This window comes from Melopsittacus undulatus, chromosome 2 (genome assembly GCF_012275295.1).
Source record: "Melopsittacus undulatus isolate bMelUnd1 chromosome 2, bMelUnd1.mat.Z, whole genome shotgun sequence".
NCBI classification, from domain to species: Eukaryota; Metazoa; Chordata; class Aves; order Psittaciformes; family Psittaculidae; genus Melopsittacus; species Melopsittacus undulatus.
The window spans coordinates 4,035,139-4,062,550 of NC_047528.1; the positions used below are offsets into that span (position 1 = coordinate 4,035,139).

The window sequence follows — 27,412 nt, forward strand, 5'->3', positions numbered from 1 at the left end:
GAGCAATTTAATGGAGGAGAAACACCTCGTCCAGCTGCACGTGCAAAGGGAATTTTGTTAAGTGGAATGTAATTATCCAACGCTGTGGTACCTAAGAGAGAGGGGTACATTTCCCTTCATGCTCTAATATGGGGCGACGGCTGCTTTTCCAGCCCCCAGGTTCCTGGGGAATCAGCATTGCAGCCTGGCTCTGGGGCTGCATTTGAGTCTCAATTTAATTTCCATCCTAAGGCTCCCAAAAGGAAAAGCATCTTGGAGATATTTTGTGGGATTCCAGATTCCCACTCTTTCAGCTGAGGATTGACAATGGCCTATTTCAAACACGTAAACCAACTAGAATGAAATGAAGAACCCATCTAGAGATAGAGGCTTGGTCCATCCACGTTCCTTATGTTATATGAGAGGGATAAATCATTGCCCCTAAGCTGTTCATGGCAGCTAAAACGTAATAATGGCTTAAACCAGCAAAACGAGAACCCTGAGTTAAATAATCAGTTTTAATCTTGTTTTGCATGTGTGCTTTTCAGTTATTTTCTTCTAAAACTGGTTGATTCTCGCTGATTGGTATAATTTGCTGCTTTATGCTAAATCAAAGAATATCCTATATCTATACATATTTATTTCGGCAATTATATAGTTTAGCATGCATTTATTCAGATTCCTACTTTTTACATTTTTTATGAAGAGAAAATGGTGAACAACAGATTTCTTATTCAGCACATGATTGCTGGAATTTTTTGGAGGGAGAGGGGTTGTTTTTCATTTATTTGGAATTCACAAGAAGCTGCATTTAAATGGAAACTGGAATTCAGTCGTAATTTTACCCCCCTCCTCCTGAACCGAGTGTAATAAAAGCACTTGAACCTGCTGGAGATAGGAGAAGAAAATAAGTCTTGCACGGAAAATGAGCTGGTGTTAGCAAAGACAGCGCTAGCTGTCGCTGGGGAACTGGAACAGAGGTGCATTTCTAAGAGAGCTCGGCAGTGATTCTTCCTGGCTGCCAGTGCTGGCTTAAATAGCTCCTAGGGTATTTCTGTTATCCCACCCTCAGCCACTGGCTCTTATTTGAGCCAAATCAGGAAGCTCTTCTATTGGGTGGGATTTCTGCTACTCTGCCATGGGTCAAACTGTTCTCTGTGGGACAGCAGTGGTCACATGGGATCTGTGAACTCAGAGCTCTGTGTGCTGACACCCTGTCATGGAGAAAGGATTAAAATCACAGAATACCAGACTGGTTTGGGTTGGAAGGGACCTTAAAGCTCATCCAGTTACAACCCCTGCCATGGGTAGGGACCCCTTCCACTGGAGCAGCTGCTCCAAGCCCCTGTGTCCAACCTGGCCTTGAGCACTGCCAGGGATGGGGCAGCCACAGCTTCTCTGGGCACCCTGTGCCAGCGCCTCAGCACCCTCACAGGGAACAGCTTCTGCCTAAGAGCTCATCTCAGCCTACTGCTTTTCAGTTTATTAGGTCTTGTCTCTGGTTTTATTCATGCAGATATTCCTCTCTCCTCCTTTTCAACTTCTGCACATGCTCATTGAGCTACTTTGATAATGTGAAAAAAGATTCCCTTCCCACCTGCAAAAGATTCCCACCTGCAAAAGACTCAATTGCTTTCAGGAGCTCATCTGGCATTTCCACAGACCCGCTCTGGGTTCTTCTTCATAGCCTGCAGCCAATCCTTGCTTTGATTTTCCTTAAGACTTTGACATAGCTGCTTGTAAATGATCTAAATACTATTTAAAAGTCTCTAACAGATTATTCTGATCTGAAGCCTTTGTCGAGGCTGCCATAAATTCCCATTTTGTTTAAACCACTTCTCCATTAAAAGAAGACATGTATTTAACTTAAACAATAAAGGTAACATTTCTATCTATCTCCCCCACTACAAAGCGACCAAACCAGGGCAGAAATCAAAGCACGTATCTCTGAATGCAGCAGAAAGCTGTCATTTTGATGAAGCAGTTTGCTTCTGAGTTAGCCACCACTGAAGTTGGCTCTGGAAGCCCTGTAGCACTTCAGGGGGTCATTAAATACAGCAGCAAGAAGAGGGCTGTGCTCAGCATGAAAAGGTCTCGCCTACAGAGAGAGCTGCAGGAGGCGAAAACAGCCACTTGCCTGGGTGCTGCAGCAGGAGAAAGACACATTTCAGTGCTTTTCACACTGTGTTCAGCAAGTGCCCTGGGCACCTGTGACCATCAGAGGACCCAGGAAGCTCTTATGATCTCCAGGAGAGGTTTTTGTATAATGGCTTATGCTGCACTGTTTGACGCTCACTGTCTCAAAGCCCTGGCAGCAATAGCAACAACAGGAAGCAGGTCTTTTTCAGCCCCCAGTATATTCAGTGCCTGTTTGAGGGGCTGCTGAAGCCAATATTTTACATGCTTCAGGGCTGAAAATTCACTTAGATATATTACTGGGTTGAACTGGTGTAGAGCTGCTTTGTCTGTTTATGTTTGATGAGAAAATATTTGGGTTCACAGCTTAAAAGGGGGTAGAGAAATAAATAGAAAGAACACCCTCCTTTGTACAAAGGGAACTGAGATAAGGAAAGAGAAATGAAGTGAGACAGCCAAGGTTAAGCACTGTCTGTAGGAGAGCCATGGATTAAATCTCTTGAGCTGCTCGCCCAAAATGAGCCCTTCTCCGAGTCCCATAACGGCTGCTCCCTAAATATCTTTGTATAACTTAGTTATTAATGGCAAAGACTTTTTATTGAATGAAATGAGTTTGTAAAATGTTTAATCTATGTGAACACCAGATAGGAATTATTGTTTCCTCTTTATGTACCTTTTTCCAAATGAGCTGTCTTGGGATGGACAAAACTTAGAGCCTAGAATGGAAGTTTTTAGGGGCAGTTCAAAACAGCACGGGAAACTTTGCAGAATTAGGGCAGAGCTGCATTTTCAATCACTGCCCTCAACTGAATAAAATGGCATTTTTGCTAAAAGTGAATCAAAAGCCTCTGAGAAATAAAGCAATGAGATTTTAATGAACAAAATTCTCATGGCAGAAACTGCGCTTTCCTTTATTTGGAGCTCAGCACGCACTTCTGGGCATGGGTAGAAAAACCAACATGCATTTTGCTCTCCCTTTGTTCTTGCTTATGGGTGGAGACACATCTTCACTGAAAAAGAAAAGCCAGATGCCTCAAGGGGCATTGGAAGAGACCAGACCAGATGTGAACTAACAGTCTGGATGTAGAAGTGGATGTGGTGGTCCAAATGGGAATTAGAAATACAGACATGTATCTGGAAATGCCAGACTGGTACACCTTTTCCTTGAGCAGGAAATAATGCTGTGCTTCTATGAAAGGCTGGGATGGTGTAATAATACACTCTGTCCATTTGTATGTTGGTGTAACCCCTCTACAAATCCAGGATGAATCAGAAAAAGCAGGAAAGGCAAAGGGAAGATAAGCTTTGGATCCCTAGGCTGTGTTTAACCTTCAAGCTTAACTCTGCAAGGCTGGGGTTCTTTGACCACAGGGATTGATATCAGATCATTTTGAGCCCTTACCCATCACCTTTTCATTGTCTGAATTTATTGTCCCCTCTAAATCCTTTGCTCTTCTTTGTGATGTTTATCCTGAACCTATCCCAGGAGGGCTTCAATTGACCATCAAGCTGCAGGTCCATGCTGACCCAAGCACTGATGTCCATGCCAGCTCTGATGGCCCTCAGTGCCCTGACCATAACCCTCACTCCATGGCATTAGCCATTCCCCATTGGCAATGACACACAAATCTCACCCCAAAACCAGGCTGGAAGTCAAGTATTGCTATCAAAAGAGCAATAGGTCTTACACTACTGAACCTAGCTCTATTCCCCTTAGGATGTTTCACATGGAAAGAAGTTATTTGTGGTACTCAGAAATAGTATAAAAAATGCACAGATTTACTTCCAGAATACTTGGCAGCTCACCAGCAATATTAATAAATGCAATTATTTTCCTTTAAAAGAAATCTCCATGACAAGACAGTTTATGGAGGAGAAGGAAAGGACAAAAATTAACAGCATCATTGAAAAGAACAGCAAATTCTTACCTGTTAATGTCGCTTCTACATGCCCTCTCCCCCCATATCCAGGCTATTAATGAGTTTCTAGAGTTTGGGCATTTTTTCCTTGCTTAATGATTTCACCATCATCACAATAATAATAATGTGAAACCTACACACTAACCTATATTGAACTGCAGTTCATTACAGCAGAATAGCATTGAGAAGGGTTTTAATGTCAACATCCTTTCAGACATAGATTACAGTAATACAGAAAATACATTTTCTATAGGACCTACCATATGGGAATAAAAATAATAAAAGAAGAAAATGTAAAGGCTTCTTTTCCTTTAGAGGCAAAGAGGCCAGGGATGAGATAGATTAGCCCTAGAAATTAGTGGGAATTCTTTCAATGTGGAGCAAAATCAAGATACTGATCACTAACACAGCAACTGAAATACTAAATCTGGATTAATCCCATGTAACTTCACCTCCAACATTGGGAGCACGGATGCCACTGGCTCCTTTTAGGTCCCTGGGGTGAAATAGATGCTAACAAAGGGGTGATCAGATCTCAAGAGGGTTGAATCCTGCATGACAGACAGCGGCATCTTCATCTGAAGGGCTACTTTACACCCAGTGGCTGAATATGGAGGCAGATTAAGGGTCTGTTGCCCCAACCCTATCAATTTGGTGAAGAAGGGAGGTGGTTCCTCACCTTTTCACTTTCAAGATGTGTCCCAGGGCTAATATCTAAAAAGGACAAAGACTATAAGAGGACAGAATATATGAGGAATCCATCATCAAGAATGTCAGTGGTTAGAAAGCAGGATCACAAGTAAGGAAGATGTAACAGCCTTCAAGGGAACCATTTTTCAGAGGAGAATGTAGCATTTGGGATGGTCATGTACCTCAAGTCTCCTTTTTAGGACTAATATTCTTCGTAGGAATATTAGTATCTTTATGGTTGGAGAGCCTGAAGGCACATTCCTTCCCCTGACCTTCACATTTCAAGTGATCACCAAGTCTCTGAACACCTCTATAAGGTGGTTTCAGTAGACTGCAATATCCCAGGTACTGTTAAAATGGAGAATTTCTTGCAAATCCTATGTGGAATGGAGCAGTGTAAGAGTTTTGAGGAGCTCAAACAAGAAAAGGGATTAGTGAAAATTCCCTTCTGGATCTGCTACTCATCTTTGTAGTTCTTCACTAACTTCTGCAGATGATGATGGATCTTTAACGGTACAGCGTTCTGGCTAATTTTTACTTCAAGCTGAAACATCTTGTTAATATTAAGGTTACAACTGATAGGAGGCAAGTGAAAGATGACAGCCAGCAGATGCCTGATCTTGACCGGGTAATTCCAATTTATACTTGTCTTCCCCTACTCAAAAGGCATCAGGGAAACAGAATAAAGTATAACCCACAGCACATTCCTTTTGCTTTTAATTTATTGTGAAGGATGTGTGTTTTGGGGAAACAACTCTCCTTTCTGAATTCTCCAGAGCATGAGTATCACATTTTTACCTACATGGTTTGCAGAAGAAGCATGTCTGAAGCGTACACTCATTTACTGGAAGTACTTTATAAGGCAATATTTAATTCAAAGGGATAAAAAAATAGATGATGCTGCTGCAACCACAGTAATAATATTAACAAAGGAATATATGAAGCCTTGAAAGGAAATTACTCATCAAAACATGGTAATAAAAAGTCACCATGGATTATCAACTGGGATATGAACAACTCATTTGTAATGCTAAGATTACACAGTACTTCTGACACTGCTAATTGCACTGATATATTACATTGTACTTTGGGCTAGTGATTTGGGTCAGCACGATTTGGACAACAGGAAGGGGGATGTAAAGAAAACTGAGTAAAAACCCTTCCTATGCAGAGGGGTCAGAGCTATTTAGGCAAACCTTACAGGGCCCTTGGTAGCAAGTATAGGCAACGTTAGCAGATGAGCTCTCAACAACTGAAGGGAAGAAGAGAAAAACACTGGAATAATTACTGTTTGCCTAGAGCTTCCCTAGCTATTGTAAGAAGAGAAAATATTTGGAAGAAGCTGATGAAACTCTGGACCATGTGGCTTGATCATTGAACCCGCTTTCTGATTTCATAAGAAGTCAAAATGGATGCAAGAAATCAAGTGGCAAACAGCATGTTGTGGTGTAGTTAACCAAGAGTACTGGGATTTACACCACTCTGGCATGCTGACTGCTTAGCAAAAACACTTACTGCCATACACCTAGGACCTGCTCACCACCATACACTTAGTACATGATCTAAGACTGCTGATGGCAACAGGAGAATTCATAGGCTTCAATGAGGTCTGTATCAGACACCACTGAATGAGTTTCACTCATTAGTTAGATTTTTAACTACCCAAGAGAAATAATATGATATAATTTCTTTGGTGTTCCTTGTTTGAAAGACTTGTCTTTCATCATTTCCTGCTCTAATGTACCCCTGTGTTTCCAAATATCTTCTCTAAGCATTCAATTCTATTGAGTCCTAATTTCCTATGCAGTTTCTTAAGCACTCTTTCCAGCAGCAGTAAATGGCTTAAGCAGTGTGGAAGCAGAAAGTGTGGCAGTTACTTCAAGAAATGCTCTTTAAATCATGTATTATGCCAATTAAAATGGCTCAGGGTTGGTTCTGTGATGTTAGAGCAGGCAGAGCTATCCTGGTTGCCAGTATGCTTTCAGCTAAAAAGCCTATGAGGCAATTTATTTGATGGGAAAGCAAAAGTTAGCCACAGTGTATCCACTGCCTTTCTGGTGAGGTTGGTAAGGCTTGGAGAATGGTTTCTATATTGGGCTGGTTGTTTGCTTAACAGTTTTAAAACTCATTTAAATGCATCCCTGAACAGTAGTGACTAAAAGAAAAATTATTCCTCTCTGTAGGATATGGGTCCAGCAAAGTAAAATGAATTGGTGCTCTTAATCTTGTCACCAGTGAGTAAGTGTCTGTATTGCTATAGTCACCATACCACTTTTGGCCCCAACTGGTGATTTCAGAGGTGAAGCCAAAGACAAATGAACCTTGAGATTGAACTGCTCTTCCGAAACAGAGGTGACCAACAAATGCATGGTGGGAGAGTTGGGGCTGATTGTACCTGCATCCACTTCATTGTTAAATGGGAGATTTGAGTCCAGCAGAGCCATTCTCACCCTCTCTGAACACATGAAACGCATGCAGAATTGTTTGCAGGATGTTTCCTATGCTGAATGGTGAAGATGGAAAGAAGCAACACAGCACAATTTGACAGCAAGGGTCCTGCAGCTTGAGTTTTGGCTTCCAGGGTGGTTAGAACTGGAATTTTAGCTCATGTCTACTGATGTCTCAGTCCACTAGATAAGAAAATGCCCACACTTCAGCAACACTTGTGCTGCAAGAATTTCTTTACACAATATATTACAATTGAGCATCTCCAGCTTGGTTGAACTGTCTCGAGCCATCTGATGTTATTCATCCTGCCTGTGAGATCCTTCTAGTCTCTTGATACTGCCCACATTCTTCCCAAGAAGAGATGATGACAGAGAGAAACATCAGCTCCACTCTGCACATGTACACAGCATAAATCACTGCTGACTTGTCCTGCTAATGAAGAAAACTGCTCCCCCTCTCTCCTGTTCTTTCTCATATTTAACCAATTATGTACCTTAGTGGACATTAACACTAAGCCCAGGTTAAAACTAAAGTGAATCCTTAGTTTGCCATAGCTATTTAGGCATAGGTGAAAGTTAAACAAGCTTTTTATCACATTGAATGTAGGGAAAAAAGAAGTCGGTTGGTTGGTTGTTTTCTTTGTGGGAAGGGATTCTGTATGGGAATACCTACATTTCCTGCCAATCTTTTGTGTTTGGATCTATGTGGGGACTGCCAGCATGATTCATAACAGTTTGGGTGAGTCTGGTGCAAGATCTCCCTTATAGACCTAAAGGAAATAGTCATAGGTGCTTACACACTAACACTGTCTACCTGTACATCAGCACGAGAGTGTAAGGTGCTCAAAGCCCAGTCTGACCATGGCCCTGAAGTCAAAGAAAGCACAGCAATGCTACAGACTATGGAAACTGGGGAAAAGAGGGAGGTTTGTACAGCTGACAGAGACAGCATTCAATATGGACCATTCTCAGCAGCTATTTGTCCAGTTTGCACTTAAAAACTTCTAGTACTGGAGTTGCTCTGACTGTCTCCTCCAGCCCCTAACTGCCTACAAACTACTTACAAAGAGAAGAGGACCTAGGTGGCTTTGTTCAGCTGATAAAAGAGGTTGCTAAAGGGAGACCTCACTGCTGTAACTCTTTTAGGTATTGTGATATACAGGAGATGGAGTCAGAATGTCCTCTGAGATGCTCAGTGAGTGGATGACGGTTGTGGCAGTGGAAATTCTGATTGCCTATTAGGAAAATAGCTGTTCTCAACAAGTGTGGTCAGCACCAGAACCAGGACATAGAGGTGGTGGCCTCTCCATCCTGGGAGATACACACAGTGTAACTGAACAAGGCCCTGAGCAACCCAATCTGACCTCAGTTATCCCTGCTGTAAGCAGGAGATTGGACCAGAGACCTCAGCAATGCCTTCCAACATAAATTATTCTGTGTCACTGTATTTTTGCAGTACTTCTAGTTTGTATCTTTATGAATACTTTGCTATTAGTTTGTGACTGAACTGCTGCAAAGTAACTCAGTTTCTGGAAGACTATTACCTTCTTCTCCTTCATTGTGCTCTTGTCTATATTAAGCAGTTGCTGGCTCAGTACAAAACCTCTTTAGGGTTGCTTAAGGTAATGCCAGTTAACTCCAGGCTCAGATCCAAATGACCACCCACTTCAGGAACTTCTTTCGCTTGAATCAGTCTTACTGAGAAACAGTATGATCTCGTGTAAGAAAGAGGTTCTCCGAATACCATTGCTACTCTTCCAGGAACCAAACTCCTCCCTGTGCGTGGATCCGAACTGTTAATAGGAGTTCACAGTATCAGCTTGACTTAGATGGTCATATTACAGGATAACTTCTTTGAAGTGACTGCTACATTGGCAGCAGAGAGTGATTGCATTATCCCCAGACAAGGTGCAGTAACTTGAGTTGTTCCCTCTGTCCCCTTATTCAGCAAAGAGACCATCCAGGTTGAGCAAAAAACACTGCCCAATGGAAGAGAAGCCATCGGTGCTGTTTGGGTGTGCAGGATCTGAGCTTAGGGCAATGCCAGAGTTATAACTAAACCTAACTCTTCAGTGAAAACGAATTCTTAACCTAGTAAGAGTATTCAACTTCCTGGAAGGCCTGGGAATAGTTTAGATAAAGCAGCGCATGGCTTTTCATGCCAGCTGCCTGTACAAGTGATTTATGGACTGTAATATGCCATGGAACCAGAGCACTTCATCGGTTTCCTTAAAGACAGAGGGGTGGATTGTGGCTGCACTTAGTGAGCAGCGTATCTGTTCCTTCAAGGCATCACTACTCCTGAAATAAAAGCAAACCTGCTTTTCAAGGGATCCGGACCTCTCATTTTCGAAGAACAATAAATGTCTTGGTAGAATCATGCTTTGACAGCTTTGGATTTACAAACATCAGAAGTAAATTCTGATTATTTATTTTGGATAAATAATGAAGAGCATAAAAATTGCTGACGTTAAACTTCATTGGAAAAGTTGGTTTAATGGGCCCCATAAAATCTTCTATTGATGGCAGGTTCATAAAGCTCCATATTGACTTCAGCTAAAGGCTATAACTTCTATCGATACTGTCAACAATTAATATTGACGAATAAAAGTATCCTGTAAACTGAGTCATAGCATTATGTTACTTTATGCTGCCATTAGCAAAACTTCATGTCTTCTTGAAACCATTTCTCCTATAAATCTGGGATTTCTCAGAATAGCCTGTGTATAGCTATAGTGGAGGGCCCAGTGTAACTGCTTACATGTAGAAGGAGGAAAAGCAGAACAACCTTTGTGTTTGCTATACCAAGCTTCTGCGAGGATCTCAGGCTTCACTTGCTTCATCAGCAGGTTTCAGGATGGGAGAGGTTTGTGTGAAAACGTTTCTCACACCTTTATCTGTGCCAAATTACAAACCAAAAATGCTCACAGTTTGTTTGCATTTACAACTTTTCCTTATTCCTTCTTCTCTTCCCCCCTTGGACTGTTGTTTGGATACATTTATAACACTGTTTCAACTGCAATCCCTATATTGGAATGATGTCTTTCAGCTCTGGGCAGGTTTTCCTGACCTGAACCTGGCTGATGTCTCTAACATCTACCCAGGGATGTTTACACACCAGGTGAAGATTCCAAACAACATAGTTTGGATCATATTTTCCCTCAAGTTCCACCACCTCTTTTATTGTCAATATAAACAATACAGCTACATACTGGACATCACCATTCTAGATTATACTTATGCTACACAGACTGCATTTTTTAGGATGATTTAGCCTTTCTTATTCCAAACTCTCAACAACTAAGAATACAAATGCCTTGGGCCCAAAGAAACTCCTGCTACATTTGTAAAACACTAAAAACCCTTCACGTATGTTCTCCACCTTTCTGTCTTCCCTGTTCTAATTGTTATGAAATGGTGGTTCAACAGATGGTTAGCGTGTCATTGAATGTAAGGGAAGAGGAATTGAAGGTTGTCTCAGTCCTGACAGCAGTACCACTGCCTCTGTTTTTACTTTCAGTAAAGCCTTTCAAGGCTTGTGCTGTTGCTAATGTGTTGTTGCTAATGTAATTTCATTTGTAAGTGATCTGTAGGTACAAAGTTGCATTTGCACGTTTACAGATAGCATTACGGAAAACAGAGCTAAAGACTCCAACAGCTAAAGTAATTCTTCCCTCTTAAGAAAAATACTTTTCCTAGTAGGCATGGAAAGAAAAATGTATGGGATAGGATCACAGCTGCTCATACACCACCATGGACAGCACAAGAGAGAGCTTCAGATACAGGCGAATGGGATGGATGTCCAAGGTGTTTGCATTTGGTTTGCTTTCTAGCCATTTCTTGGGAATGTGCAAAACTCTAATTGACCGTGATGATCCCTCTGGGTTTTTATCCAGCCACAAGGCTTGCCAGGAAAACAATATCATCTTGGCAGCAAGTGTCTGTCTGTTCAAATGGGTGCAACCCTGGAAGACACTATACTAAGTAAAAAACGACTGTAAAGATAATGTAAAAAGGCTCTTCTGTACATCCTTTGAACAGCAAGGCCGTTTGTCTTTGAACTTTGCCTAATATATCATTATCTCCGAGCAGAAACTTATTAAGCTTCTACTGTAATTTTGTTGGGAGTTAAACATAAAATCATGTGGGTGGTGTATGTCTCACCATGTCACGGCTTCCCAAGGAAAAGTTATCATCATTTGTCACTGTAATACTGTGGCAAAAAGCATAAAGAGAACAAGCAACACAGTCATTTCACATCAGCTTTCTGCGCTGAGCTCCAGCTCCTGATGACTTGTACTCAGCGGCTATATTAAGAAGCAGGCTGTGCCATAATTGAATTAAAGGTGCAAAGGCATATAGGGCTGTGTGAACTCCCAGGTCAAGCTGCAATTGAATCAAAACCCTCTCTCCTCTCCTACACTGCTTAGCAGAACTGCTGACCAAAAGGTTCGCAGACCTACAAAACGCAGGCAGGAGTCCCCGCAGCTGGAGACGCAAAGTTAGAGAGATAAAAAATCTGTGACCTTCAGCTTTTATTTCATGCAAAGAAAGAGGCTTCTAAAAATATTTCACCATCGTTTTCCTTCAGAGAGCAGTCAGTTGATTTGCATAAATGAAACGGCTCCTGTCAAGGAACCAGCAAGGAAAAGAAGGAAATTATCTGCCCCGAAAATCTGTAGCAAAGATAAGAGCAGCATTGGCCAGAGGAGGGGAGATTTAAATGCTTTTTTGCCTGAAAGGTCGCTACAAAAAGCAGGGAGAGCATTACAGCCACTTAATGATCTCTGTCGCTGTGATAAATAAGCAGGATCTTATCCAGCAGTTTATTAACAAACACTCCGTAGGACAGTACAAAAGGCCACGACATGGGGCTATTAGGAGAGTGTTTTCACTGAGTCTGATTAATAAAACCCAACACGAAACCTAAGGAAGATTAAAGTGGAGTGGTAAGAAGAGGCATCCCCAGTAGAGCCTGAGGCTAACATCACATGCGCTGTCACCACTTACCAGTTTCAGTGTTCTCATGCTCCGTGTCAGTGAGGGTGAGGTTGGAGTTGGCCCGGCTCGACAAGCAGGAGCTGCGTCCGGACTTGGTGTTGCGTCCCCAGAGCCTCACAGGGTGCTCGGGTGACATGACCACGTCTGCCTCCGTGTCAGCATCTGAGCCGGTGCTGATGGAGTAGCCACAGTGCGGCAGCCCAATATCAGTCCGGTACAAAGTCCCATGTGTGGGTGTCACATCTTCAAGACCCAGCTCTCGCAAAGAGAAGTTGGCTCCTGGGAGGAAACACAGCAATCTGATTACTTTGAATAGGGGATGGGTTTATATCACACAAGTCAATGGCAGAATCATTCAGCCTCTGTCTTCAAGTGAGGCACAGCATTTCCTGTGCCCTATATGTCATAGAATCACAGAATGGTTGGGGTTGGAAAGGACCTTAAAGCTCCACAGGCAGGGACACCTTACACTAGACCAGGTCCCTCAAAGCCTCACCCAACCTGGCCTTGAATAAATCATACCAAAGACTGAACAATATCCTACCAGATTCCCTTCTTTTGTGGTCTTGCTTAGTGCGAGACCAAGTGACAATGCCAAGACCAAAAATCAGCTGGATTCCTGCTTCTGGAACCTGACAAAAACACAGGGCATGTTCAATGAAATCATCACATTTGAAAGCAAAGACAAACGGAGAAATGGTGGAATTATTTATGAGAGGCAAAAAGTAATCTTCTCGGGAGAGAAGCAAAATGAGGCATGCAATGATCAAAAGTCCTACCATACACTTGGCAACTCTACTGCAATAGGAAATCCGAGTGAATTCTGCTCATCGAAACCCCCAAAATTACATACTGGGGATTTAAATTTCCTTTGGCAATCTCACTTTCCCCTTGCTGACCACTCACACCTGACTCAGTTTAGCTGTTCGTTCTGACAGTCACAGCAGAGGTTATTTAGCTGTGAATACATGTAATTACTGACTAAAAATACAACCTGAAGAGTGACTGTTGAGTGAGTTCATGCCTAGTTACCTGCAGAACTTCAAAATCAGAGCAAATCAACGTGAAAAAAAGCTTGAAACATTATCACACTTTGGAAAATTGCACAATGGGGAGAGTAATGAGCAGCTCCACTTTAAGCCACATTTATTTATTAATGCATGCTTTTGTTTTTCAGCCCTGAATGTCTTTAAAAGGGTTTGGTCACCCCTGAATGCCTTTACCGGCTCTGTGCATTTATATGGCACAACGCACCCGTGATCCTGTTACACTCTGCGTTGATGGGATGGATTAAGGAACTGAGCAGTGTTTGCAGCATAGGGACAAATCCAAATGAGATCTCTAGCAAGGTTTGGACTCAAACCTACATTTGACCACTGAAGTTCATGTCTACTCATTATTGACATCTGTTTGTCAGGTCTGGACCTTGAGGTTGTATCCAAAACTGAGTTATGATTCTCTCCCTTCCCAAAACCACACAATCCTGTGGTTCTCCTCACATTTCCGTTTGGTGATGTTGAATATCACACAGTGGAAAATGTGTATCCAATAGAAACCGTCAGATTTATACTTTTCCAGAGTCTGGTTTAGCACTTGAGGAAACACCCTGGCTTTTCCCTGAGCCTTGCTGTGTGGGGAAGGTCTGTATTATAGCACACATGCATTGAATGACCAGCTGGCCTAAAGTAGATGCTATTTTACTACACTTTTTCATTTAGTTGACTTTGCAGCTCATAGAGAACAGGGAGAAGGTGTTTGAATGGAAGATGAATAATGGAGCTACATTTCCATGTAAAGCTCAGAGAAAAAACTGCCATCAGGAAGAAATAACCAATGCTCAGCTGGTTCCAGACCTACAGCTGATAATACTCAAACCCTATAAAGCTTTTGTGAACTTCACACCTTTTTAATTGACTGAACAAAACTAAAGCTTTCACACAGAATGGACAGATAAGGTTGCTTAGGGTTCACACCTCCATCAAAACCCAGGGCCTTGCTTGGGAAGCACAATGCAAGCTTGTGGCAAATTAATCCATTTAACTAGATTGCAGAGTGGTTTGAGAGAGTGTCCTCTGCCACTCCATGGCATGAGGTAGCAAATGAACTTGACCTAAGTTATTAACACAAGGAAACAGTATCACCCCAAAGACCTCATTCCTCTGCTCCAGTTTTGACTTTTGTGCAAGGCCAGGATAGTTTTCCAGCCATCCTCCACAGAGCACTTTAAAAGGTCATCTTCTGGTTTTGCTTGTGTATTTGAGTCACCAATGGCAAGTTCCACCTTCCCGTGAAACAAGCCACATCATCAGACACGTCAATGTGCAGCATGACTGATGCTCTCCAGTTACAGCAGCTCATAAATTATGAAAAATGACTGCTACAATTAACTGAAAATCAAATTTATTTGCCATAAACAGCAGGAGATGCATCGATTTTCATATTCTATGCCCACCGTTGCCTTTTAAGCTGGAAGAACTCAAGTCAATAAAAGGAAGATAATAAATATCTGAGACTTTTTAATTCAGATCTAGTCTATTTTTTCCCGTGCTGACTTGCACGTTTGCTGGCCCTCTCACTTGAGCTAAAACCATTTTAATGCTGACTTGTTTATTTACTGAATTTATTTGGTCAATTTGAAATGTTTCCCCCCTTCTGCCTCCCAAACCAATGCAGGAGAAAAATTCACTTTGCCTTGCTGATGTCAAGCAGGCTAATGAGGTTTGGTTTCAGGTGGCATGAGGCCAAGCAGCACCACAAAGTGAGGTGCATTCATGGCTTTCTGCCAGTGGAAAATGTGGCACAGAGTCTGCTAAAGCTCTTCAGGACAGTTTTGAGGATAAACTGGGAGAAAACTATAAACTGAAGAATCTGTGGGTGATAAATCAGAAGCAGAACTGGTGCCCTGACATGGTTAATCTTAATCTCAATTAATTTCAGCCATTTAAACCAGTGGTGTTTACTATTAGTACCCTACACAACTCGTAGGGAAATATGAACTTGTTTACAGCAAATTTATACTCCCTGTCAATAGACTGGCTTTATCTTATTTATCTTTTGTGGGCTTTGGAGAAGTCTGTGGACCTGCACGCCCTCATAGACCTTCAGGTTGAAAACCACTGACCTGTGCTAATTCACATCTATCTTGCACAGTGAATATATTGTATGAAGTGAGCAAACTCAGCGGCCTAAAAGGTTCCCTTTTCTTTATAACTTTACAGATTCCTTAGTGAGGATGAAGTATTTCAGATTTGCTAAGAGGAAAACTCCTTTTATGATGCCAAATTTTACTTACAACACCTATTGGCCCTTTTGTTTATTATTGCTTGTTGCAGCTATACTGAAACACAAACACCAAAACCATGTGCACAAAGATACTGCTGCAAGTCATTTTGCTTGTGTGTGCCTTCAAGATGAGTCTTGCACCAAAACCACAAGTGCATGGTGTTTGAAGAGTGAAATTAAGCAGCCCCCAAGTTAAACGAGGGCAGTTATGTGTATTCCTTTTGGACAATCAGCTTCTCCAAGCTGTGTGGAGAAGCCTGGGTCAGCTATTTTATGTTCATTGTCTGGAATGCTGCCTACTCCTTTGACTCACTTTGCCACTTTGTGCTTTTTTTGATAGACTTCTAAAAATAATTTATGTGAAGGTCTGCTTGGTTTCTGAACTAAGACACTCGTGTCTCTACAGGAAAATGGAGATGAGCAGGGGCCAGAAATCTGCCTCACGTAGGCAACAGCAGCAGTGAAAATATAACTGCATTGACATCAGGGCAGCAATAAAAAGGAGCCTATCTGGAATCTCTTTTAGGACTGAGGAGCCCATGCTGACCCTTGAACCTCCACATCTTCATAGCTACTGTGACCCAAATTCACTAAATTGACTCCTGTAAGTCATAAAAATGGTTCTTTCCCACTCTTCTAATATTGAAGCATGTTTCCATCTCAAATTGATGGCCTGCAGGCCATGTACAATGCCAAGGGTGTTATTTTTCATCTACATCTTCCTTTCTCCATGTTTCTTGGGTTTTGCTGTAGCCCAGGTGGACAGTGTGGACAGTGGTACTCTTCCCTTCATTGCCTTCTGCCTTGTCATCCTTGCTGACTTCCTTCATGACATAGCGAAATGGTCTCCTGAGCAGGCAGGGACTTTGCACATCATATCAGTAGTGTGCAGCACATGCACAGAGGGTCAGGTCTCATACTGAGAAGTGGCAAAGGGCTGTTGGAAGCAGAAAGACTAAAGCACAGAAATTGTGACTTAGTAGATGTTAATGTTCACAGACTAGTGGTACCCTGCTTAATGACGTTGGTTTGCACGCATCCCATGTATGTGCAATATATGAAGATGTTCCTTTGTCTTCTCTTTCCTTATATCTTCCTTTTGGGATCAGAGTCCTTCAAAGGTAGCCTCTCACCCAACCCCAGATTAACTCATGCTACTTGCAGCATCATCTGCTAAAATGGACTCACCTGCTCGGCAGAATTCATCAGCCTCCTGGTGAACCATGTCTTTGACCCTGTTGCTGTAGGTCAACCTGGAGTCTTGATCATAAGCCTTCAGAGTCTCGCTGGAGCTGTAGGACTTCTGTGGTACCTTGCTGTCCTCGCTTTCGGCTGAAGAGCTGGTGTAGCGGCGCTCAGTGTCACGGCGCCGAGTCAGAGATCGATACGGCTTCCTTTCTTTTACATCCATGGCACCCTGGTCTGAGTATTCAACATTAAAATAACGACGTCTGTGTGGTGGTCAGATTGGAATAACCTGGAAGAGACAAGAAAAGAAATAGAATCATAGAATCATGCAGTAGTTTGGGTTGGAAGGGACCTTCAAAGGTCATCAAGTCCAACATCCCTGCAATGAGCAGGGACATAGAATCATTGAATAATTTGAGTTGGAAGGGACCTTCAAAGCTCATCTCGTCCAACCCCCCTGCATTGAACAGGACATCTTCAACTAGATCAGGTTGCCCAGAACCACTTCCAGCCTTAATGATCTAGGTGGGATCTTTGGGCACCGGAAGGCTAATGTGCCTACTTTATACACCCTTTCACTGAACAAAAGAGGTGCAACTTAATGAACTGCAGGAGAACCCTCCTTAGAACAATTATCAGTGAAAAGAAAGCCTCAGTTATGTGTGACTAATTTAATGGTTGCCATAGCTAGCGGGACACATACAAGTGGCAACCTGCATCTGTCTGAACTGGGCACGCACTTGGGGATTTGAAACTGATTGTGATTTTCCTTGTCTTCTTTCCACAGGAAGTGATTCAGACACCTCCAGGAGTCACGTATTTGATCCATCAGTCACCTAATCTCTGGGAAATCAGGATGTGCTGAAATGTCTCCATTTGGGCAGCCAGAGAACGTTGAAAAAACACTGTCTTCTAGCTTTAAAAGCGACAGATAGATTGTGAGGTCAGAATGAATGAATAAAAGAATGAGGCAGTGTAAGAAGGCAAAAGGGAAGGGAGAGAGAAAAGAATGCAGGGGTGAGATATGAACAGAAATCAGATGATAATGTCTTCTTATTCAGAGGGTTCATCTTTACTAAGCTAGAAATATATTAGAACTGAAGCAGAGTTGAGAAAGTGTAAATAAATGCTAGTGCTCTACTTCATGTAACAGCATGAGCTGGGATTTAAGCCCGTTGGAAAACCAAAGTATATATATGCACCAGTATGCAAACAGATGGATTTGCAGACAGAGCAAATACAAAAAAATATCAGAAATAAAACATATATTCAAAGTATTTTTGTCAAAATTGTTAAGAAATTGTCTTTTCACTTTATTATATGCAGCAGAAACCGAGAAGAAAAAAATCAGTCACTTGCAGTAAGATGCTAAAATATGGTTTTGAGTGTCTAAACTGGTTTATACTGGTAAACCCCACAAACCATACAGTGAAATCTGCAATTACAGGCTGACTTTCTCGGGAACTGAGTCCTTCTGACCACTAAAGGACAGAAACCGAGTCTCTAAATGCTGTACCATAGTATTGTTGTTTATTGCCAGTACTCAGAGAAGAAGATCAGAAAACACCCATCAGTTCTTGGTTGTTTTCATAGCAAATACATATGGAAATGTGTTGGCAAGGACCAAATTGCATTGTGTTGGCATTTCTCTCTCGAAAGGCTGAATCCTGAACTCACTAATAATATGACTCTTAGACCCCAGCCTCAGAAGCTGTGCCCTGGGTTTGTGTTGCAGCCATGGTGCGGTAGTTGAGGATGGATGTGCTGTGAGCTATGCAGGTTGGTTTAGAGGGATGTAGTGTAACAGCATTTGTGGCTGTCAAAACTGTGAGCCTGATGGAAGACTCTTTGCACAGTTTCTGATAACCTACAAATCATAACACTAATACAGAAGCTTGAAAACAGCATTTTATTACTAATTTTTCACTTGCTCTCTAGCACAAGCATAACTAAGCAAGTTCATGAGATGAAGAGAGACTACAGGAGACAGCAAGAGCTGCTGCATGGCTCTGAATACACCTGCACCTGGGTAAAGAAAAAGGGGTCCAACTCCTATTTTGGCAGTTCTAACTTTGCTAAGACAGGTTTTGTCCCTTTAACTTCCCAAATGAACTTGGCAACGACAGAATCCCAGTTCCAAAGACTTCTATAGTTTTTGTGGCTCTCTTCCCGGAAATTAAGACACTACCTAAAAAAATCCACTTAATGCTCTCTCAATCCATTCCAGTGATGGCAGCAAACCAAGTTCACACTTCTTATTTGTCAGCAAAAGGCATAGAAACTACTGAACACAAATGGAAGAGGGAAGCGGGGGGGGGGGGAAAGGTTGGAGTATCTTATAATTGAGCTATGTTTAAGTCATCCGCAGAGATTTGAGTACCACTTTGATTTTAAACATGTGTTTAAACCCACCAAACTCACTGACTTCAATCCATTCATGTAAGTTCAGTACCAATGGGATTACTCACCGGCCAAAATTTACACACGTTAAACGTTTTGCAGAGGTAAGGCCTGAGAGATGCAAAAACTAAAGGCTGAATGTGGAAACAATAGTGAAGGAAGTGGTTTTATGCTAAGGAGCAGTAGTAGTGTGGAAGAGGTCTACCGAATATTGGTGGCTATTTTGCTGTATTGAATCAAACATATTGGCAATTTCACACCGGAGAGAGATAAAAGGAACAGAGCATCTGATTGCTTTTCAGTGCACTGTCTTCCTCCCTTAAAACAAAATCAAAGCCTTTTTTTTGGCTTGAAAAACTGACTTTTTTTTACAACTGTTATTGAATTGGTTTGTCTCCTTTATACCTTCTCTGTTTGTGTGAAACCCTCAAAAGGAGCAGGTTTGTTAGACCTTTTAATAAAACACCTTAAAATAGGCTGCTTCACAATGGCGTTGTAGTAAGAGCTGTTATAATGAACACTGAAATTGTGGTTTATTGTCAAGGGGAACGGAGATAGCAAAATGTGAGTGAGAAATGGTTACTATATAAGAAAGAAATAGGGAAAGGTGGCTTCAATCTGCTCACGAGTATTGCAGCAACTCCTACCAAGGGCCAGTCATTTAAAACCCCTCTACTGGGAGGGGCACACAAGCCAAGAAAACCTTTCTGCACAGTTAGAGCCACAAGGTACAAACAGGGTCTGTAATTACCATTAGTAACCTTGCAACATAGGAAATGGGCAAAAAAACCCATCAGGAAATTGACTGAATTCCCACCAGATGAAGGTTTTTCTTTTTGTAAAGAAAGGTGCTGAAAATCTGAAATTCCTCCTACAGTTCATCAAAAATAGCCCTGTAAATTTGCACCATTCACATCCACATTCCTCTATAGCAGTGCTTCAATTCCCAAGTCATTCGGGTCTTTATAAGTTTAACTCTCCTTAGCCCTTTTCTTTCTCTTTTCAACTAGAAAGGTCACCCCAAAACACGTCACAAAGCATTTTTTTTATTGTTCTTTGTTATTTAAAGAAGGAACAGTTGTATTTAACTGACTTAAGTAAGTTTCCATCACCTCTCCATGGACGTGCAGTTCTTGTCATTTCATTTTTATGGCCCAATTCCCAGATGGTTTTGATACCTCGCCTTCAATAGAGTTTTGTTGTCAGGGAATTTGCCTCACAGTGTTTCTGTGATAGATTATTATTTTTCTATCTGCTACTCCTTGTGTCTTGATTTCACTTCTGCTACAATTTCACCCGTGCCATCAACACCTCACGTCTTTCCTGAGTTCTCTGGCACACGGTGAATACAAAGAATCACACTCGTCTCAGTTACATACTCAACCACCGGCTTCTTTCCGCCTCTAGCTCATGATTGCTCCTCATAATTTTAAAAGCTTCCATAAACTTGCTGGATATAAAAACCCAAAGCTTCTAATATTGTCCTTTCCATCGCCTCACTCCTCCCTCCACAAAAGCACAGAAGCCTTCTGGGCTGAAAACTCAAGACGCAGATGCAGTTGATTTTAGGCTCTTTAATATATTTTGTATAGATATAACATGATCTCAGTCCCTAGGTAATGCAGAAGATTATTACCCTATATGTGGAAGTGTTCAAGAGCAGGTTGGACAGGGCTTTGGGAAACATGGTCTACTGGAAGGTGTCCCTGCCTGTGGCAGGGGGTTGGAACTGGATGAGCTTTAAGGTCCCTTCCAAAACCTCCAAACTGTTCTGTGATCATGTTCTCAACCATTTCTATTTAGGAAGAACTTTCTTGTCCTACAATACAGTGTTTCTGGCTCGGTTTGATTCTTTCATCATACTGCTGTCTGCATGACATATAAAATTTCACCTTGTTTTTTTACACCAGGCCAGTTAACGGCAATAGCCATTCTTACTTCTGTCAGCTCTCTGAGTGTATGATCCCAGCTGGACCACAAGCTGGTTTGGAGTATAATCCACAACAGAAGCATCCTCCAGGCTTTATTTATTCAACTCAGAAAAATTCCACTGACCCCCGAAAGTGTTCTTCACATGCTAACGCCTGTAAAATCAGACTCAACATCGTTATATTTTTGAGAGGTGATGGACTCTTCTTGCATCCTTGCATATACGTCAAGAAGCGGAGCGAAGAAATGAGATTTCTAGTTCTAGTGCAGCAGTGCAGTAAACACAACACTTATTTGCAGCTCTTTTTATGTTGCTTTTGCTTTGGTTCGCCTCCAAATAATCCTTTTTATTATGTTTTATCCTTTCTATCTATCCTCCTCATTCTCGGCTCTCTTGCTTTTTTTGTTGCTCTTTGGAGCTTTGATTAACCACACCGGCTTTGTGCTGCAGAATCGCACTCAATGAATGACAAGGGGAATGATTTATTTTCTGAGTCACTGCTCAAAAGACAAACTTCCATCAATCAAAAAGCAGACAAGAGAGTATGACACCACAAAGAGATATGCTAGGAGGTGCTTACAGCAAAAGGGACAGGTGGTCTTTGATAGCTGACTTATATTGCAGGTCACTAATCACAGAGATTAGCAAGAAGGTGATAGACAGCGCCTGTTCTGGAAGGCAGCATGTCACATCATCCAATTTTCTGTCAAAATGTGAGGGTTTAAATGGTAGCGATAGCTTTATGTGTTTCCTATATAGTTATGGCAATGAGATGATGAGAAAGCTGGAAGAGTGAAATACATTGTCTGCATGAACATATGAATCCTTGGTGGGTTGATTCGGTTCACCTTTGTGCTGGAATAAGCAAAGCAACTTCCCACAGTCATATGTTTTCCTCCACAGAACTGCTTATGCAAAAATGGCATTGTCTTCCTTGGCAGGGCCTGCTTTTTGTCTTCTTAAAGTAGATCTGCTCATTCCACTGCTTAAGGCAATTTTTCCCCCCTATTTTTTATTGCTGCTGCCCTTTGTAGAATGACTACAGCCACGGAATACTGAGCAGCAAGCTGGGTTTTATTTTCCCTCCTTTGAGCTCCACAAATCAAATCATTAACTAAGACCTAATGCTGGTAAGTAGTGAGCAAGTATCCTTTTCTTCACTTTATAGAGGAAGAGCTGAGGCGTGGGAAGTCAAAGTGACTTGCTTAAGGTGGTACAAGAAGAAAGCAACACAACTGAGAGCAGACTCCTGATCTCCCAAGCTGACTCTGATCCTGAGCCCTGGATTTATTGAGAATCAAGTCACGTAAGCAGAGCAGAATACTTAATTTAAGAATTCTTGGCCAATGCATGTCTGGAATCTTTGTGTGAGAGGGGCTGTATGAACCTCAGGTATTATTAACAAGATGCTCTTTCATGTTTGGATAGTGCCCTTCAGTCAGAAAGACCCTGGATCATGTACAATTGCAATAGTGTCTGACCAGTGAAGTCCCATGGTGAATGATGAAAACCCCACTCAAACTCAAAAGAAAAGAGAGTTTTTTGCCATCTGTATGTTACTCTTTCTCAAAACACCACTGGATATTGAGGTCAAATCAGCAATGTTAGTTGAGAAATTAGCTCCAACTCAGGACCCAAAGCAGCAACTGAAGATGTCATGAGTTCAGATGCTTAAATGACTTTGTGGCTCTGGCTATCACTTGACATTTAACATCTTCTTTGAAACAACACAGTTCACTGTGGCAGTCCCACCACACCTTCATACCGATGCAAATGCATCAAGGCTTCATATTCTGGTTTCATGACATAAAATGCTGAACCTGAGAAATCTTATTTGGTCATTTCTGTTTGTCCAGAAGAATCTGTGCTATTGCCTGCCGTTCCACACCTGGTCTAAAGCACAAAGCCAGCAGAAATGTAGTGTTGAATCTTCTGATATATTCAGCAAATATTTAAGCGTGTACTTAGGAGTGATTCAAACCAAATTTGTATTGCCAGGTGATCAGAGGCTGCGAAGATATGATCTTAGCAAATACCCGACCATGGCTTAAACAGTGTGATGTTATTTACCAGGTTTCTGGGAGATTCTTCTATAACATAAAAGACTGCTCTGTTCTTTATTAAACTTTAAGCTTCAGATTTATAACAGAGGTTCAAATCCCAGGAGGTCTTTCTAGGAAATAAATTAAGCTGTAGGTATAACATCCTCTCACATTTTTGGCAAAGGCTTTGGAAAGAAGCAGGCACAAGAGAGAAGAATGAAGAGTCGAGTTAACACTGTTTGGCTTCAACCCAGTGCTTAAAGAAACTAACAAAAACTCCCTTTTCTGATCCCAACCACTAAGCCTTTCTTTCTACTGGTAAGAGACTTGCTAAGCAATCGGTAACGTCCTGGCCAAAAGATGTGGTTTGTGACCTTTCTGTGAATAAATCTAAAACTGCAATGCAATGAGGCTGGAGGCCCAGGAAAGCTTGAAACAGTAGTTGGGATTTGAAGGATGGTGGGAAAACATGAAGAGGGCTGGAATGCAATTATCTCTGGTTTGCAAACCCCTAAGTCTTTCCTCATGGGCTGAACTCTTCAGCTTTGTGTTAGGGGAAGATTTGGGGGCCAGAAGTTTAAGAAGCTTGCAAATAGTTTTTGACTGGTATAAGCAGTTTGCAGCTGCAGTCATCAGAACCCTCCAGTGCCTTCCTCAAAATGGAAATTGCTTTGGAAACAATCTAGTCTTTATATTAAAATACTCCTTATGAGTCTATCAGCCATTCTTGGACAAAGCGGGTTTTCTTCAAACCTCAGTTTAATAGATAATGCATAAGGGTATTTAAATAATAAATGCCAGAAGAGCCAGCCTGACAATGTAGACTGATTTAGGTTCAGCCTGCAAATTGTTCCTGACTCACTATGTCAGACTCAAGGTTTAGGTGTGTGGTGTGCCAGGCATCCATAAACTCTGCAAAACCAGCTTGTGTATGGATGAGTCCCAGGGTGAGAAAGACCTGCATGGAATCACATACAGACAGTCACTGAATGAATCCCACTAAAGCATTCCCATTCTTTCTCCATCACACACCATCTGCTAATTTGTGCTGCTTCCTGGAATATGGGAGACTTAAGATTCAAGCCCTTAATCTCAATTTTATAGGACAAAGTCTTGAATGTGTCTCAGAGGTATCTAGGTGAAAGCCCTAAGTTTGCTCAGTCTGTTTGGGGAACTCTTTTCCCTCCAAAACCCAAAACCAGAGTCTGTTTTCTATCTGAAAACCAATAAAATGTCTTTGATCTTCTCAAGTCATCTCCTAGACAATAACAAAAGGCTGGTACAGGGCTCATTCAGGGTGGTAAGCTTTGTGCTCACTCTTGGGTAAGCTCTGTAGCTAATTCTTAGTGATATTCTGTGGCCTACATGCAGCCTTTATAATAAAACGGTGGCCCACATGAAAACGTAGCAAGAATCCCCAGACAAACACCATACTCACCTTGTGCCATTCAACCTCTTTATCCCATCATTTGGCGAGGGAATCCCCACACTTAAGTACACTCCTCTATCCCTGCTTCTTTGCCAAGTAAACTGAACAAGGAACCTACATCTGTTATCCCTGTACTCAATGCAGTCACAAGCAGTGTTTGCATTTCAATGGGCTTTTGGAAATATAGGAAGAAACAATGGCTTTTCCCTGCATATGGGTGTACGAAGCAGAACTAGCAATCATGGTAAGGATTCAGATCAACTGAACTCTTTTTTACACAGGAAAACTTTATGCAGGGCTGTGCATTATCTGCTCAAGTAGCTGACTACACTCAACAACTTCATGCCTGTTGTCTATATCTAGTTGACCATCCTATGAAGTGATCCTGAAATCATGCAAAGCAGAATGATTATACTGCTCAAAGACCATCAGGCTCTATAACCTGATATAGAGAGGGAGAGTAGTTGGGAACAATGATTTCAGGAATAAAGTTGGTCCTTCCCTTCAATACACATCCAGAAGTTCAGCAAATTTCTTAGCAGGACTATTGGATTTGACAGGCCTTCATGGTCCTGTCCTATGAGACTGTCTAACCCCATTTGACTCTTAAATGCTTTTGGCCTTTGTCAAATCCTGTGAGTAGTCCCCCAGTGTGATTATGGGTTGTGTGAAAAAACGCACAATCCTTTCCATAAGATCAAGGCTTTGAACTTATACCCACTCTCATATGTACCTTATTTATCACTATTATACATTATTTCTGGTCTTATGGAAGAGAAACAAATGAAGGCTGGGATTCTTTTAGGAAAGAAGGCATGTCTGCCTGTTCTCCCTGCAGTCAGCACTGCAGGCTCTAATCCTGCCTGCAAACACACTGACACTATCAGGAATGGCTATGTTTGCTGCAGGAAAGCTAAGAAAGATAAAACTGTTGGTAGATAAAGTTTAAAGCATAAACCTTGTCATGTGTCTGTATCACTCAGTTAAATCATCACATTGGTGTGCACCTTGGATGTGAAACAGAGTTCAGTGCACATCTCCTGTTCTCTACCCTTTGGATGCAACTCGGTGTCTGAGCTGCTCACAGGGTGACAGTTTGAATGGAAGGAGATTTGTAATGGGTTTTGGGGTTTTTGTTTGGCTTGGCTGTGAAAGTAATAGAATCAGAGTTTATGCTTGCTTTGGCCTTTACTACTGCAATTGAATGGCAGGGGATGCCTTAGGCTCAACTGAGTTTGGAGGAATAGACTCAAATGTATGCTCGAAAAGCATTGTTAGGCAGAGATTCATTTTGTACCTGCCCATTTATTAACACTATTTATACAGACAATCTGCAGAACAATATGATGGGAAACTTCCTGAAGCAAAGGGAAGCTCTCTCCTAATCAAGTAGAACAAACAGCATAGGGAAATGTGAGTATTACCATCCCTCTGCAGGCAAAGACAAGTGTGTTGTCCAGTTTACAGGACCCAAGCAAGTAACACCCCAAAGTCCTGCAGGATTAGTCACAGACAACCTGTCCTTGTTTTACTACAGTATCATGTGTAAAATTGCCCCTGCTCTTGTCACAGATGCTGTGGTACTGGGCAATCTGTCCTCACTTTGCTTCAGCAGGGAAAGAAGCAAGCCTGTTTTCTTGTTCTGATAAAACCCCCCAAAGAGTAAAACTTGAAACTAAGTTTATTAAAATATGAATTATCTGTAAAAAGGCTGCAAAGTTCCATGAATTGATTTCTGATTGTCTGTGGACTTATTTTAGGACTTCTCTGTGAGATAATCAGAGTGCATTGAGAGATGCTAGCAATTGATTAATCAGTATAACCCCTATTGCGCCCAATGCTTAACTTTCAATTACACATCAAGCTTATGCAGTAGGCAGTGTATTTTTCTTAGGTAAAATGCTATGGGGAGAAAATAGAGATAAAAATAGTAAATTAGAAAGAGAAAATAATCACTATTTCATTTTTTTCTTAAACAAAGGGCTCCCTCATTGCAATAACAAGGAAGGGTATCACCTCTAAGAACATTCTAAGCAGATGCAATCCCTCTTACAATGAGAACTCTATCCAGCATCCCCACAAATCATTGTCTGCTTGACACAGACTATACTCTGTCAAGAGGACTTACATCTGGTTGCAGCTCAGCACTGGCGTGTACAGGGTATGAACTTCCAAAATAGACTTTGATGAACACTTCCAGATGGACGAATGCTGCAGGACTGCAAGATGATAGTGCAAAGGGCAACGGGTTCAAGGTTAACCAAGGGAGATTTAGGTTACCTATAGGGAAGAAGTTCTTGCTTATGAGGGTGCTGAGGCGCTGGCACAGGGTGCCCAGAGGAGCTGTGGCTGCCCCATCCCTGGCAGTGCTCAAGGCCAGGTTGGACAGAGGGGCTTGGAGCAGCTGCTCCAGTTAAAGGGGTCCCTGGCAACACAAACATTCTATTGTTCTATGTATTAAGGAGGGGGCTTAATAAGGTAATGACAAGTGGTACTGTAGCTCAGGTAAAAATAGAACTGCATTTATACTCTCCTTGCAAAATTCTGCTTTCCTACTTGCTCAAAATATCAGAATAACAGCAGGGTCTATTTTTATTTACTTCTGGCCTTTTTACCACCATGGTAAAAACACAGAAGGTAAAATTGAGATTCTCATTTTATGTTTCAATTGTAAATCTACATGACAGGGTGAGCAGGCTGCCCATATACGTACAATTTGTGTCTCCTGACTTCGGATCTAAGTCCTGCAAACATCTACAGCCAGTTGCACTTGATTCCTTCTACAATCAGTGAACAAAAAAAGGCATTTCTAGGGCAAGATTCATTAAAAACTATTTCAGACATCTATTACAGACACAGGTAAAATCTTACCTGCAAGTGATTCTATTGACTCCAAGGGGACCCTAGGTTGAGAGCACAGACAGGAAGGGAGGTGACCTGAGCAAGGTCACGCAGGAAGTCAATGGCCA

General features: G+C 41.8%; 1 protein-coding gene across 1 annotated transcript in view; it reads right to left on the minus strand.

The window, feature by feature from the left end:
- The window catches only part of TENM4 (teneurin transmembrane protein 4), a 404,484-nt gene that overhangs the window by 334,570 nt on the left and 42,502 nt on the right, over nt 1–27,412 (minus strand). Inside the window, exons 2-3 of the mRNA XM_034073053.1 lie at nt 16,643–16,931; nt 12,182–12,451 (exon numbers count right to left, since the gene is read on the minus strand). Of these exons, the coding sequence (XP_033928944.1) occupies nt 12,182–12,451; nt 16,643–16,865 (493 nt within the window). The 5' untranslated portion in view covers nt 16,866–16,931. The remainder of the gene's footprint in view (nt 1–12,181; nt 12,452–16,642; nt 16,932–27,412) is intronic.